General features: G+C 44.0%; 1 protein-coding gene across 3 annotated transcripts in view; it reads right to left on the bottom strand.

Moving 5' to 3' along the window:
• Nucleotides 1–14,121, bottom strand: part of LOC133463848 (polycomb group RING finger protein 5-B-like) — a 38,356-nt gene that overhangs the window by 15,164 nt on the left and 9,071 nt on the right. For 2 of the 3 annotated variants that reach the window (XM_061745593.1, XM_061745594.1), the window contains exons 3-5: nt 9,056–9,152; nt 8,787–8,842; nt 1,999–2,058 (exon numbers count right to left, since the gene is read on the bottom strand). In XM_061745593.1, coding sequence (XP_061601577.1) covers nt 1,999–2,058; nt 8,787–8,842; nt 9,056–9,152 — 213 coding nt within the window. The remainder of the gene's footprint in view (nt 1–1,998; nt 2,059–8,786; nt 8,843–9,055; nt 9,153–14,121) is intronic. The other variant, XM_061745596.1, reaches the window with a different exon arrangement.

Here is a 14,121-nt window from a genome sequence, read left to right as displayed (position 1 = left end):
GTAATTTACTCAACTCTAAGTAGTTTCACCTGGAGTTAAGCTCGTGCGTGAGGGAAATAAAAAGCCAGCATCAGTAGAGCGCTGATACAAGGATTCACCATGGCAACCGGCGACAACAAAAGAGCGACATACTTTTTCTTTTTTTTATTTTAAACTTTATTTATCATTTCAATTTACAAAATCCCTTTGAGGAAACATTAGTTTGCATCTGAAGATCCACATACTTCACGCCGTGTCCTTTTTCACCCGAATGGAATTAGAGATTTTAATGCGCACATACGGCGAATTTGAACATGTTTTTCGAAAAAAGAGTAACACACACAGAATAATATAAAATTAATTTAACAGATCTCTACATCATTCACCTGGTGTGGAACCCCTTGATGGCTTGGACAGGTTTATGTAGGCTTGCCACCAGTCCCTTGAAATACGGAATTGTTCCGTAATTGGGAATTTAAAGTTGCGTTCCGTATTGAACCAATACAGACACATATTATGCCAGGGTTCTCCAACCCTGGTCCTGGAGAGACCTATCCAGCATGTTTTAGATCTTTCCCTGCTTCAGCACACCATGATACAAGGAGCTGTGTCCACAACAGAACTGTCCGGACCTTGATGACAAGTTAATGACGACCATTGATTAGAATCAGGTGTGTTCATGCAGGGAGACACCTAAAACATGCTGGATAGGTGGATCCAGGACCGGAGTTGGAGACCCCTGTATTATGCTCTTATTTATTCATGTAATAATATACAGGTGGAGGTCGGAAAAGTTGAATATATTGCAAAACTTCATTCGTAGTAAATTCAGCTTAAGGTGAAACCAATATTATTTCCCACTACATGCAAAGTGAGATATTTCAAGCCTTTATTTGTTATCATTTTGATGATTAGCCTATGGCTCAGTTTATGAAAACCCCAAATAAAAAATCTCAAAAAATTAGAATATATTATGAAATCATTAAACAATTCAATCATCAAAATTATAACAAATAAAGGATTAACATATATTGCTTTGCCTGTAATAAGACTATGTATAATGTAAATGTATTACGTGGTCTGATAACCATCTCCCGACGAATATTTAATTCTCTGCGCATTAATGCTGCACCTTCAACAATTGTGTCTTCATCAAAAGGACATGCCATGTTCGTGACAATGGACTCGGCAGAACTTCGCCTTCTTTTTTTTTTTTTTTTTTTTAATTTTAAAAATATTAATTCAGACTAAAATAAAAATGTATGGAGTAGTAATACTCTCATTCTGTACACCTCAAAATGCAGCGTGGATGTATTATTTTTTTTTGAAATATATTTTTAATAAACACTCCACACATTCAACCCTCAAGTCTGAAAATACACCCGCTCAACCCCGAACAATCCAGGGCATCCCCATTGGGGGGAACAATTCATGCTCCCCAGAAACCGGTCCCCCCCGTCCCCCCCGGGATCCGCACCCATGGGTATTTGTGAAGTGGTGGAAGACGAGGGACATGGTTCTTCATCGGCGCGTTGTTGTGGACCTCATGGAAATCCTTGGGAAGTCTCGGATTTCCCCCTCATTGGAAACTTGGGGCCCGTAAAGGCTGATTTATGGTTCCGCGAGAACTTCGCCTTCTGACTGAATGAATGAGGAAATCAAATGTGCGTGCGGCTCTGAAAGAGGCGGAGACACAGAGAAACTCCAGGTTTCACGATATAAACCTGGTCCCGACCAGGTTAGGTTCAGAGCATCTGTTACTACGGTAACTGACCAGGTTAGGTTCAGAGCGTCTGTTACTACGGTAACTGACCAGGTTAGGTTCAGAGCGTCTGAACCTAACCTGTTACCTCTCTTTCTCTGGTTTGAGTTACCTCCCTTTGTGAAACGGAAAACTCAGAGTTTCCCTCATTTCAGGGTTAACAGACTCCGAGTTTTCACTAAACCTGCTTTGTGAAACGGACCCCTGGCGGTGGGGTTTGCAGGATCTTAACAAGGTTTTGGTGAAAGACTGCTTACCTCGGCCATTTTCTTTGGGCTGGTTCTTCCTCCAGAACTCCACTTCTTGTTGTTCTTCTTCTATTTCAAATGGAAAACTGATTAGTATGAAGCCTCGGATTCAACTCAACAGTGTGAAAAATAAAGGCATCAATCATTACTCGATTTAGGAATTCATTAAGTCAGAATTCATCCTATGCAGTCATAAAACACATTCAAGATCATAAAAACACTTAAACACAGAAAATTAGAGCACTTGAACAGTCATATCAGGTCAAATGCCAGACCAACACAACCGGAGGAACAAATATCCCTCCATCCCTCCATCCTCTGTCGTTTCATGGTGACTAATTCCACTGAAAAATCATAAAAACATAAAAACTCATCAAAGCAGAACTTTTATCATCAACCTGTCACACAAAACTTCCCAAACACCACAAAGGGCTCTTCATGACTCAGAGGTGAATGTTATGTTATGTTATGAATCTTTATTTCGGCTTGTACACACTTTTTGAAGAACAAGATGAAAAGGAAAGAAAAAACATTTGTTTTGCCGAAAAGGTGTAGGCTGAAGCCGTAGCTTATAGGGCCTACCCTATCATTATTTGTTGCTGCAGAGGCAGCGCCCGCATCCACGCCGGATGGCAGATCTCCTCCAGCTTTCCAGCGGGTCCACACAACCAATTAGTAATCTAGGATGACCACTGGCTGCAGTACAGGTGGGAGGATCCTGAGGTGTTTCCAAACCAGTCAGGAGATATAACATCTCCACTAATGGTGCTTTTCCACTAGTACCTACTCAGCCCTACTCGACTCGCCTCCACTCGGTTCTGTGCTTTCCACCAGGGTTCTAAACGTGCCGAGTAGATACTTTTTCTGTAACTATTCTGCCAAGTCTGAGTCACAATGTGGACATCAGTGAAAGAGTGACTTCTTGTTCATTTTATTCAACCAGCAATGGCAGCGCAAAAGTCTGTTTCATGATCCAACTCTGAGGTGCAGATGTTCATAAACCTGGTGCTGAGGAGAGAATTAAAAAGGGATCTAGACGGGCGATAAGGAACGACCAGATCTACCAGGAACTCTGTCACTTCATAGCTGCTCACGGCTCCAGCTGACTTTCCAGCAGCGCAGAGACAAACTAAAAAATACAAAAGTGTTGCCACTTGAACTTTCTCTAACTCTCATTTTGAAATTTATATCAAACACAAGTCACAGACCCAGCAGCACATCTATCATCTCCTCCAGGTTCTACATCTTTAGTGTTGTTGTCTTCTTCATTTAGATACACAATCAAATACGTCACAGCAGCTTCACTCCAACCTCCTACTTCTGCTCCAGCTGAATTGAGTAGAGCCGAGTAGGTGCTAGTGGAAAAGGGCCATAAGTCCCTGGCACAAACGAGTCCCGTTTCTCCGGTAGAAACGTAGCACGGATGTTTACAGGGGTTTACGGTGCCCTTGTTGTTGCTAGCTGAAGAACTAGCTGTTGTTCTAAAAGGTCAAACCAACTCGATGCCAGTCTCCTTTAAATTGGTTCAAAACGTTCCAGCAGAAACGTCTCCTGCTGAACCAACGCGCTAAAATGCCAGGGCTCAGGACGCAGCCGCCGCTAAAGCGCGTAAACACTTGCGCGCTGCGCCCGTCGTGACAAAACAGCCAAATGTCTAAAGGTCAAAGCTTCATCCAGATAAGCAGCATGCAACTTTTATCTCATCAGCGCAGCCCAGGTCTGATTCTGCAGCGCAGGAGACAGCTTTTGTGTGGCTTGAAGATAAATCTTTTTTTCTAAAACCACGAGACAGAATTCATATAAATCAGGACCAAACTAGATGACGTCTGCTCTATAGATGCAACCGCTCCGACACGGTATTGGTATCAGGGGCCAGATGACGACAGCAATCAAAAATAAAATTAAAGCTGCAAGCAGCGATGAACGGGCCCTCCACCCTTGTGCACGTTCAGGCTGCAGTGGAAGCTTGTATGACTTGCATGTAGATTCTTCAGCCCTGGACATTTAGCAGATGACACCACCCACAACTCTCTATATCAAACAATTCTAAAGTTATGGCAGAAATTAGGAACTATCAGATATCGACCAATCAGAAGAAGGGGCAGGGCTAATTTGCACCAATTTTGTTCAAGGACTCAAAACCGAGTCCGATGACACCACCCACGACTCTTTATGTCAAACCATTCAAAAGTTTTAGACCAATCAGATGAAGGGGGGACGCGCTTTTTGGCGTCTATCGTTGCCACGGTAACGCTTTTGAAAGAGAAAAGTAATGCGTGTCATCGCAGGATGGAGACAAACATTTTGATGTATAACACACTTGGGGGCACGTTACGGTTCGGGCCGTATTAACGGCCGACGGAATGGCATAAATTTCGCCAAAATTACACGATTAATTGAAAATGGCCGACTTCTTGTTCGGTTTCGGCCATGGCGCCAAGAGACTTTTCTTTAAGTAGCGACATGATACAGGTGTGTACTGATTTTCGTGCATGTATGTCAAACCGTATTGTGGGGCTTGAGGCACAAAGTATTCTAGGGGGCGCTAATGAGCCATTTTGCCACGCCCATTAATGCAAACTATTAAATATCAAATATTTCGCCAGGCCTGGCTTGCGTGCAAAATTTGGTGACTTTTGGGGCACGTTTAGGGGGGCAAAAAGGCCCTCATTTTGTCGGAAATATAAACAAAGAAGGAAAATTCCTACAAATACAATAGGGCCTTCGCACTGTAAGTGCTCAGGCCCTAATAATAAAAAGACACGGTTGTTTAAATTTATTAGCAGGGTTGGGGATTGTGAATGTTTTTATCCCACAGTTGTTTATACTCAATCAGGAGCAACATATGAGCTTTACATCAGAACTGGACCATAACTCCAAGAACTTGATGCATCACTAATCTGCTCCATTTCTCTCTAAGGGCCGGGACACACCAACCCGATGATCGGAAGTCGTGTCCTGCGTCGGGTTGGTGTGTCCCAAGCAATCATCCGTTGGCACTTATTTTGGCTGATTCCACACGTAGAATCGGCCACTATCCGTCGGCTTCTATGACGTATTTGATTGGTCCAGAAAGATCCAGTAGTTCAGCACTGGGTTAGAGGATTAGAGGTCTGCTAACGTGAAGAGAAGAGACCAACAGCATCCCTGCCTGTGTTGTAATTATGTATAACTCTTGATTATATATAACTCTTGATAAAGGTGTTGCTAGGGCCGGTTGCTAAGGCCTTGGTAACCTCAGCTGGCGTGGCCGAAGAGACAATGAGACACTCCAGGTTTTAAGGAAGATACAGACACGTCACGTGTATTTCCTGCTTCCCGGAGGGCCTTCAGTTCAGGCCAGATCACCTGGGCTTCAAATCTGGCTGGTAGCCAGGGGCAACAGTCGGACAAGCAAGATAACAACTGCATTCTTGTAAAACGGGTGTCACATTTTCTTCAATGGAAGTGGTATTTACTGGACCTATTACTAACATATTCAAGATTAAACGCTAACCAACCACCCAATCACAGTCCACAACAATGGAGGGCAGCTGGCGTATCGGTGGAGAGAAAATAAGTGTAAGGTTGCGTTGTAGTTAGGACCCAAATGCAGGAGAGCCAGGAGGCAGGAGTTCCAAGAACGGTGTTTAATAAAGCAAACAAAACCAAAAAGCGCTGCAATGCAGGGTTAAACAAACAAACACGAGAGTAGAAGAAAAACCTGACAGGAGACACACGGAGGAACAAACAGTACGGACCAGCAGGGAGCAGGGGAAAGACAAGAGCAGATACCAGGGTTAACGAGACACAGGGGCAGACAATCAGGGCAGATGGGAAACAGGAAGGTCAAACCAGAACTGAAACATAAAGACATGGGCTTCAAAATAAAACAGGAACTGAATAACCAAACTGTGACAATAAGTGTCACGGGCAAGAAAAAAAAAGCTCATCCAAAAGGGTGATGGTGAAAAATTTTTAAATACAGAAACAAAAGTAGAAATATCATTCTGTATTTTCAGTCTGTATTCTGTACTCCCTAAACGCAGAACACGTGCTGTGCGTAGGTTCTCATCTTCCAACGGGGGCCACGTTTTGCACGAGGGGACGCATTTGCTCAGCAACGCATATGCGTAATGGATGTGCATATGCACGTGGGGAGGAGGGGAGAAAATAGACCTGAATGGTGAGTAATCTGGCCGTGCATTGATTGGCAGCACCCGAAATCTGACCAATCAGAAGGGTGCGCGTGCAGACAGGCTCTTCAACTTTTCATCCAAAAGACATCACAAATCAGGATGTAGCAAGAAAGTAAAAAAGGCAAAACACGAGGAAACTCGTGCTTCACTTGAAGGTGGGGATGTTGCCGAAATAAAACGTAGCACAAACACCTGAGCTGCCACTCAGATTGGAATCTGTCTCCAGTTTCTGTCTTGACTGGAGAATTGTGTTTTTCCCGCAGCCCTGATGATGAACATTTATTGAACGCCTTGTTAACGCCCTATGCATTAACCTCTGTTGAAAAAGAGTAGTAAAATGACCAGTTGGTCGTATATAAGCTACAAACTTTAGCCAATATATAATAAATTGGCTATAGTTTTATATAATTTTATCCATCCATCCATCCATCCATCCATCCATCCATCCATCCATCCATCCATCCATCGTCCGCCGCTTATCCGTTCCCAGGTCGCGGGGGCAGCAGCCTCAGCAGAGATGCCCAGACTTCCTTCACCCCAGACACTTCCTCCATCTCTTCCTCCAGCTCTTCCGAGGGGAGTCCGAGGCGTTCCCAGGCCAGCAGAGAGACATAGTCTCTCCAGCGTGTCCTGGGTCTTCCCCGGGGTCTCCTCCCGGAGGGACATGCCTGGAACACCTCCCTAGGGAGGAGGGACATGCCTGGAACACCTCCCTAGGGAGGAGGGACATGCCTGGCACACCTCCCTAGGGAGGAGGGACATGCCTGGCACACCTCCCTAGGGAGGCGTCCAGGAGGATCCGGTACAGATGCCCAAGCCACCTCAGCTGACTCCTCTCAATGTGGAGGAGTAGCGGCTCGACTCCGAGCTCCTCCCGGGTGACCGAACTCCTCACCCTATCTCTAAGGGAGCGTCCAGCCACCCTGCGGAGGAAACTCATCTCTAAGGGAGCGTCCAGCCACCCTGCGGAGGAAACTCATCTCGGCCGCTTGTATCCGCGATCTTGTCCTTTCGGTCACTACCCAAAGTTCATGACCATAGGTGAGGGTAGGGGCGTAGATTGACCGGTAAATAGAGAGCTTCGCCTTTCGACTCAGCTCCTTCTTCACCACGACGGTCCGCTACATCGACCGCATAACTGCGGACGCTGCACCGATCCGTCTGTCAATCTCACGCTCCATCGTTCCCTCACTCGTGAACAAGACCCCGAGATACTTGAACTCCTCCACCTGAGGCAGGACTTCTCCACCCACCCGGAGAAGGCACGCCACCCTTTCCCGGAGGAGAACTATGGCCTCGGTCTTGGAGGTGCTGATTCTCATCCCTGCCGCGTCGCACTCGGCCGCAAACCCCCCCAGCACATGCTGAAGGTCCCGGTCCGATCAAGCCAACAGGACAACATCATCTGCAAAAAGCAGAGATGAAATCCTGAGGTTCCCAAACCGGATCCCCTCCGGCCCCTGGCTGCGCCTAGAAATCCTGTCCATAAAAATTATGAACAGGACCCGTGACAAAGGGCAGCCCTGCCGGAGTCCAACATGCACTGGGAACAAGTCTGACTTACTTACTTATATAATTTTATATTGTTAAGAATTTTGACTATTTTTAATGAGATAAATGTGCCTCTGTAAAAGGCACACGTGCGTGTTTAGCTCTGATTTCAGACCTGCGAGACCTGCTTTCAGTTTTTTGTGGGGGATTGAGGTGATGGAGGTAACTTTCTTTTAGTGAGTAATTGATCGCTATTTGTGACTTGTTTATTTAATTTTTAAGTTTTTTATTTAATATCTATTTATTATTTCAGGTATTTTTTTTTTTTTTATTTCATTTGACTCATACAGTCAAAGTACTTTATCTACCGTACATTTGTTATTATTGGCGGGTTGTCAAGTTAAATAGCATGTTGTTATAACGTCATTTTGTAGCAATGATACATTTGGGATGAGGAGAGGTTTGAGGGCGGGGGGGGCTCCAAATAACATTTCGCTTAGGGCCCCAATTTGGTCAGGGGCAGCCCTGTGCATTTTATATACTGTATTGAATGGTTTTGGTCCCAAGCACTTCTGCAACAGAAAAATGTGTTATATTAATCAACGCTTCTTTAGGGTCTGTAGTGGTGTAAAGGTTCACGGCACAGATGAACCGCACAGGTCTGAAGTTACCGCTGATGCACAGGAGGGGGATGGACTACCAAGGTACCATTTCTGGAGGGATTGGATTGTAAATGTCAAGATTTAAAGTTTGTTTGTTTTTTTAAAGAGAGGTACAAAAGTGTAGGACTGAACAGAACCAGAAAGAAGAAAAAGAAGAACACATAACAGGAGCCTGTGGTCTGCCGGAGCAAGGACTAATAAGTCACTGTGGACGGCTTTGAGGAAGCTGCAGAGCAAACGCTGGCATTGACTCTTATTCCAACGCTCTGATTAACTGCTGAAGGGTTCTCTCTTTGCTTTTCTCCCTCCAGTTAAACTGCAAATAACGCAGAGTCGCATCAGTTTTAAGCCTCGCTCGTCTTAGTGGTTTAATAAATGATGCAATCGGGCGGCTTGTTTTTTTGTGTGTGTGTGTTTGTTTTGTTTTTCTCCCAATCCCCTTGAACGGTCACATAATTTCACTCACTTTCTCTAAGTCCAGGCACAAGCTTGAAGATGATCTCCTCCAGGGTGTTGTCCAACCTGGGAATATAATGAATATAGTTTAAAAAAAAAGCAAAAAGGAGGAGACAGAAGACAAAAAGAACAACCAAATGGGGCTGTTATTCTCATTTATACACTCCACACAATGCACCATTAAATTATTTAAACTCAGCAGCTCTCTGCTGCTCTTCAAGATGAAGTTAAAAAGAATTTATCTTGTACATAAAAGAGAAAGGATGGCGTACGTCTCACCTGAGCATCTCCAGGGGGTTGGTCTCGTGGACCTGAATGCCACATTTTGGACAGTCGTTACTCTCCTCGAAGTGCTGCACAATACAGCTCTTACAGACTGCAAGAAACAACATAGTATATAGGTATTTACATTTTATATGTATATGGGACATTTGGAGGAGATATTCAGTGTTTGTAAACCCAGGGACAAGTCAAGAAAGACGGGCCGTGTAGCTGTTTTTCCTTGTTGACCGTCATTCAGTATTTGGGTTCATCTTCCAGCTTTGTGTTGTTTTAAATAGGCCTGTGTTGAAAAAAATAGATTTTTCGATTCTAAATCGATTCTCATATTAATTCCTAAAAATCAATTTGTATGTCTAAAGATCGATTCTTTGTTTTTCATCATTACATTACAACTTTTGGTATTTTTGTGTTTATGCCCAGAAAAGGATGTTTTGTTGGGCACGATTTTTTTGCCTTTAAATATGTTTAAAGGTATGAAAACATTAAAGTTTTCAGTTATAATTGCATAAATTGTCTATATTTCATTACTTTATATACTGTCTTGGGGTTACATTTGCATAAAATGCTAAAAACCAAATTCTCAAAAATTAAAAACCCGATAAAGGCCAAAAATTGAAAAAAAATCAGCTTAGGCTATTTACACCCAGGAGCAAGTACTGATGCGTAGGCTATTTACAGCCTGCTACCAATATCAATAAAAAAAAAAAATTATTTAGAAAAAAAAAATCCATCAGCTCAACAGTGATTGACAGGTATTCACACCACTTTTTATAAACTTCAAAATATCTTACAATGACATCATTGTTCCTACAAAAGTGTGAGAGCATCATACTTGCTGTTGAATCTCAATATAATACTGGTATTAATATGTTGCATAACTACAGTCATATAATTCATGCAACAGCTCAAAAAACAGTTTTAATAACACTAACCCAAATCCATATCAGAATCAAATCGAACCAAATCTTGATAATCGATTCTGAATCTTAAGAATCGGAATCGAATCGATTCTTAACATTTGAATCGATCCCTAGTCCTGGTTTTAAAGGGGGTTGTCAGAAGTAAAGAACTCTTGACGCCATAACGTTTCATTGGAAATGCAGCAGCGCTGTTACGTGTGAAGAGAGATGCGTTTAGGTGAAGAAGGACATGACGGAGCAAAGCTAAAATAATACAAGAGTTTTCCGGAACCAACAATACAGTAGTTCTTCTGTACGCATCACGCAGCCAACGGCGTGCTTCATGAGTCTGGCTTTGGTCTGCTTTGATGATCCATTTCCTGTTGTATGCCTGTAAGCCCTTACGTTACCATGAATGCTATCGGCAGCTGGAGTGTATGCATAAGAGGAACCTTCAAATACATCAGCTGCAAGCTTGTGCTGTTTGTTGTTTTGTACTGAGAGGGAATTACAAGCTGCAAACCCGCCTGGACAAACATCTTAAAGCTTTTCCTCTTCAACTCCATAAATGAGTCTGATACCTCTGGCGCAGCTTTGATTTCCAGGTGGTGGTACCTGGAGACGCAGAAGTTGGATATGCATACAACCGAGCAGAGAAATGAAATGTGACGAGCACAGCATCAACCAGACCAGTATAAGGGCTGGGGATCAATTCAAATAATAATCTTAAAGGAGCTTGAGGCAGGATTGAGGCAGGATTTATGAAAAAAATGCGTATACGTTTTAAGTTTTTTCTAGTAATAATGTCAGATGAAGCGTTCCAAACCCAAAAAAATTAGCCCTCTAGTGTATCTCTCCGTTGCCTTGAACAGGCTGTGTGCTGCAAAATGTGCTGCAATTCGGGGGCCGAATTTCCCGCGCTGTCCTGCGGATGTGACGTCACATGACGCTGCATGTGCGTTCTCCCCGTTCTCCCGTGCCGGCTTCGCTGTTGGCTCCAAAACCCCCAACGGCCGTCGTGGTAGAGAGTCTCATTTCTTAAAAGGAGCCTCATGCTCCTTTAAGATTCAGAATCGATTATCACGCTTTGATTCGATTCCGATATTGATTTGGGTTAGAGTTATTAAAACTTTTTTTTGAGCTGTTGCATGAATGACTGTCTAGTTATGCAACATATTAATACTAGTATTATATTGAGATTCAACAGCAAGTATTAGCAGCTAATGATGCTGTAAGGACCAATCAGCTCCCAGAATGCTGATAGAACTGCTCTCAGAAACATTGTGGGTCAGAATTACCAAACAGATCCAGGGCAGGGAACAGAGGTAGGGCCCTATGAAATCGCTTTTAATTTTTCCCCTATTCCGTTTTTATTTTCTCAATTTTCGTACTTTTTCGGTTTTTAATTTTTGAGAATTTGCTTTTGAGCATTTTATGCAAATGTAACCCCAAGACAGTATATAAAGTAATGAAATACAGACAATTTATGCAATTATAACTGAAAACTTTTAATGTTTTCATACCTTTAAACATATTTAAAGGCAAAAACATCGTGCCCTACAAAACATCCTTTTTTGGGCATAAAAAAAAAGAATTCCAAAAGTTGTAATGTAATGATGAAAAAAAAAATCGATCTTTAGACATACAAATCGATTTTTAGGAATTAATATGAGAATCGATTTAGAATCGGAAAATCGATTTTTTCAACACAGGCGTAGCTAGTATCAACAAAAGAAATGTGTAAAAGTGCCTAATGTGGTTGGTTTAGTACACTCTATACCGGTGGTACCCAGTGAATGGGAGAGGGACCAGAACTATTTCACGGGACAGAATTTCCACATGGATGTAGGTCGTGGCCGGCCAGTCTCCACCAACATACCTTCACTGACTCATTATGGAAATGTGAAGCTGTTCCTTCACAGTTAACTACTTCTCCAGACTGGATCTGCGGCTGCACTTCAAGGAGGGAAATGTAAACTTCACCCCCTGATCGTTTCACAGGAGTTAGAGCAGCAAAAAGGACCTTTTGTAGTTCCAAGCTCAGCGGGTCTTCCTCAACGCGGGGAGGTCCGGTCACTTTTACAACGCTGTCCAAAATGTAGGAGCAGGTCTGGGGACGGAGCAGGTCTGGAGTCCTAGCAGCCCGGACTACACATGTGAAACACAATCGCAGTATGAACAACTCATCTAAACTCCCAGAACTTTGGGTCTTTCTTTTTCTTCTACCCAGAAATGTCCGCTTGTTGCTTTCCCTGCAGAACATTTCTGATCGGTGAACTTCCACCTCTCGGTCCCAGTCGTCCGCCGCCACCAGCACCGCAGCCTGAGCGGAGCCACGGACCTCCTCCTAGAAACAACCCCCCGGGAGTTCACCTGTGTTTAGTTCAGGGTGTTTGAGACGGTTCGACCTCGGGGCTGGGACAAGACTGGCAGCCGTCTTCGCCTGCGTCCTTTCAAACAACATTTAACTCCAAATCGTTTAGAAATGACATTAAAGTTACTTCAAGATTAGGGATGGGAATCAAAAACCGTTTTTTGTTGACAAACCGGTTCTTGTTGAGAACCAGTGTTTCAATTCCTTGGAATCGTTTGCCTTTTTCGCAAACGATTCCGTTATCAATTCCAGTGGGCGCGAATGACGTCACCACGTGCCCAGCAGGAAAACATGGCGACAAAGCGGCATAAACGCTCGAAGGTTTGGTTATATTTTACCAAAAAGGATGACAACAGGTCGACTTGCAATACTTGCAATACGGACATTTCAACAAAGGGAGGAAACACTAGCAACACGTAAAAGCATTTGCGTACACAGCATGCAATAACTTGTAATGAACTTCGCGTGTTTGATCTGTTTCGAGTCCGGAGTGAATGCTCTCAACCGCAGCAGCGACAACGTTAGCCAGTCCTCTTCTGTTAATACTGCAGGTAACTATTTTCAAAACAATTAATATTTTCTGGGGACCCCCTGGCACAGCATGGAGGAGCCCAAGGCTGGGGGCGTCTTAAGACCTCACTGTTGACCTCACTTGTATTTTTTTGTTCCAAGATATAAAACAAATTTGATGCTAATCCACCTGTTTGTTCTCCTTTTTTCCAAATTTCCAAGAGAATCGATAAAGAATCGAATCGTTAAACAGAATCGAAAATGGAATTGGAATTGGAAAAATCTTCTCAATTCCCATCCCTACCCCAGATAGACGTGCTGAGACGGCCGCTCGTGCCTCTCCGTCTCTACCCTGAATCCCACCTGAACTTCTGCTCTGATAGTTCTGCGCACCTGCCAGTGATCCAATGGTCCGGGGCTGATGATCCCCTACCATCTTAAATCAGAAATAATCACACTGTTCAAGGCTGTTGTTGAATGACATGATATGGAAATTACTTTTTACCAGAAATGGGGGGGGTGGGGGCTCTGACTCTTTTATGAGAAAAACCATCTCCCCCATTTCAGTAGACTTCTACAGTCATCCGCCAAAACGTTAAATAACAATCTGTTACTACACTGTTTAGGTTGCCGTAACAACCCTGGCTCTCCCTGGGCGTCCTGGGGTATTTGGCAGCAGATCACTGGTCCCTGACCCCCGGGGCGGGTTATCCATAGATGGGGATTCATAAAGTCAGGAGACCTTGCGGCGTCTTTGTTTGTTTCTTTTGTTTCTTTCCCAGCAGCTTTAGAGGTGTTGGCGAGGTGCTTGGAGCGAACACCACCACGCGGTCCTACCCATCCACCCACTGAAGGAACATCCCGGACTTACAGCAGCCAACTTACTGGTACGAGAGGTGGGGAACCTGCACCGTGGACTAAAGCCACAGGGAGCTCTGAGATACGGGGACATATGATGGTTAACTGGGCTAACGTCCATGGAGATGCACATAATCAGCTACACGCTCTAACGAGTCCAGGTCTAACGAGTCCAGGTCTAACGAGTCCATGTCTAACGAGTCCAGGTCTAATGAGTCCAGGTCTAACGAGTCCAGGTCTAACGAGTCCAGGTCTAACGAGTCCAACGAGTCCAGGTCTAACGAGTCCAGGTCTAACGAGTCCACATCTAACGAGTCCACGTCTAACGAGTCCAGGTCTAACGAGTCCAGGTCTAACGAGTCCAGGTCTAACGAGTCCACGTCTAACGAGTCCACGTCTAACGAGTCCAGGTCTAACGAGTC

The sequence above is a fragment of the Cololabis saira genome, chromosome 17, assembly GCF_033807715.1.
Source record: "Cololabis saira isolate AMF1-May2022 chromosome 17, fColSai1.1, whole genome shotgun sequence".
NCBI classification, from domain to species: domain Eukaryota; kingdom Metazoa; phylum Chordata; class Actinopteri; order Beloniformes; family Belonidae; genus Cololabis; species Cololabis saira.
Note: the sequence above shows the minus strand (reverse complement) of the source record. Positions and strands in the feature narration are given on the sequence as shown.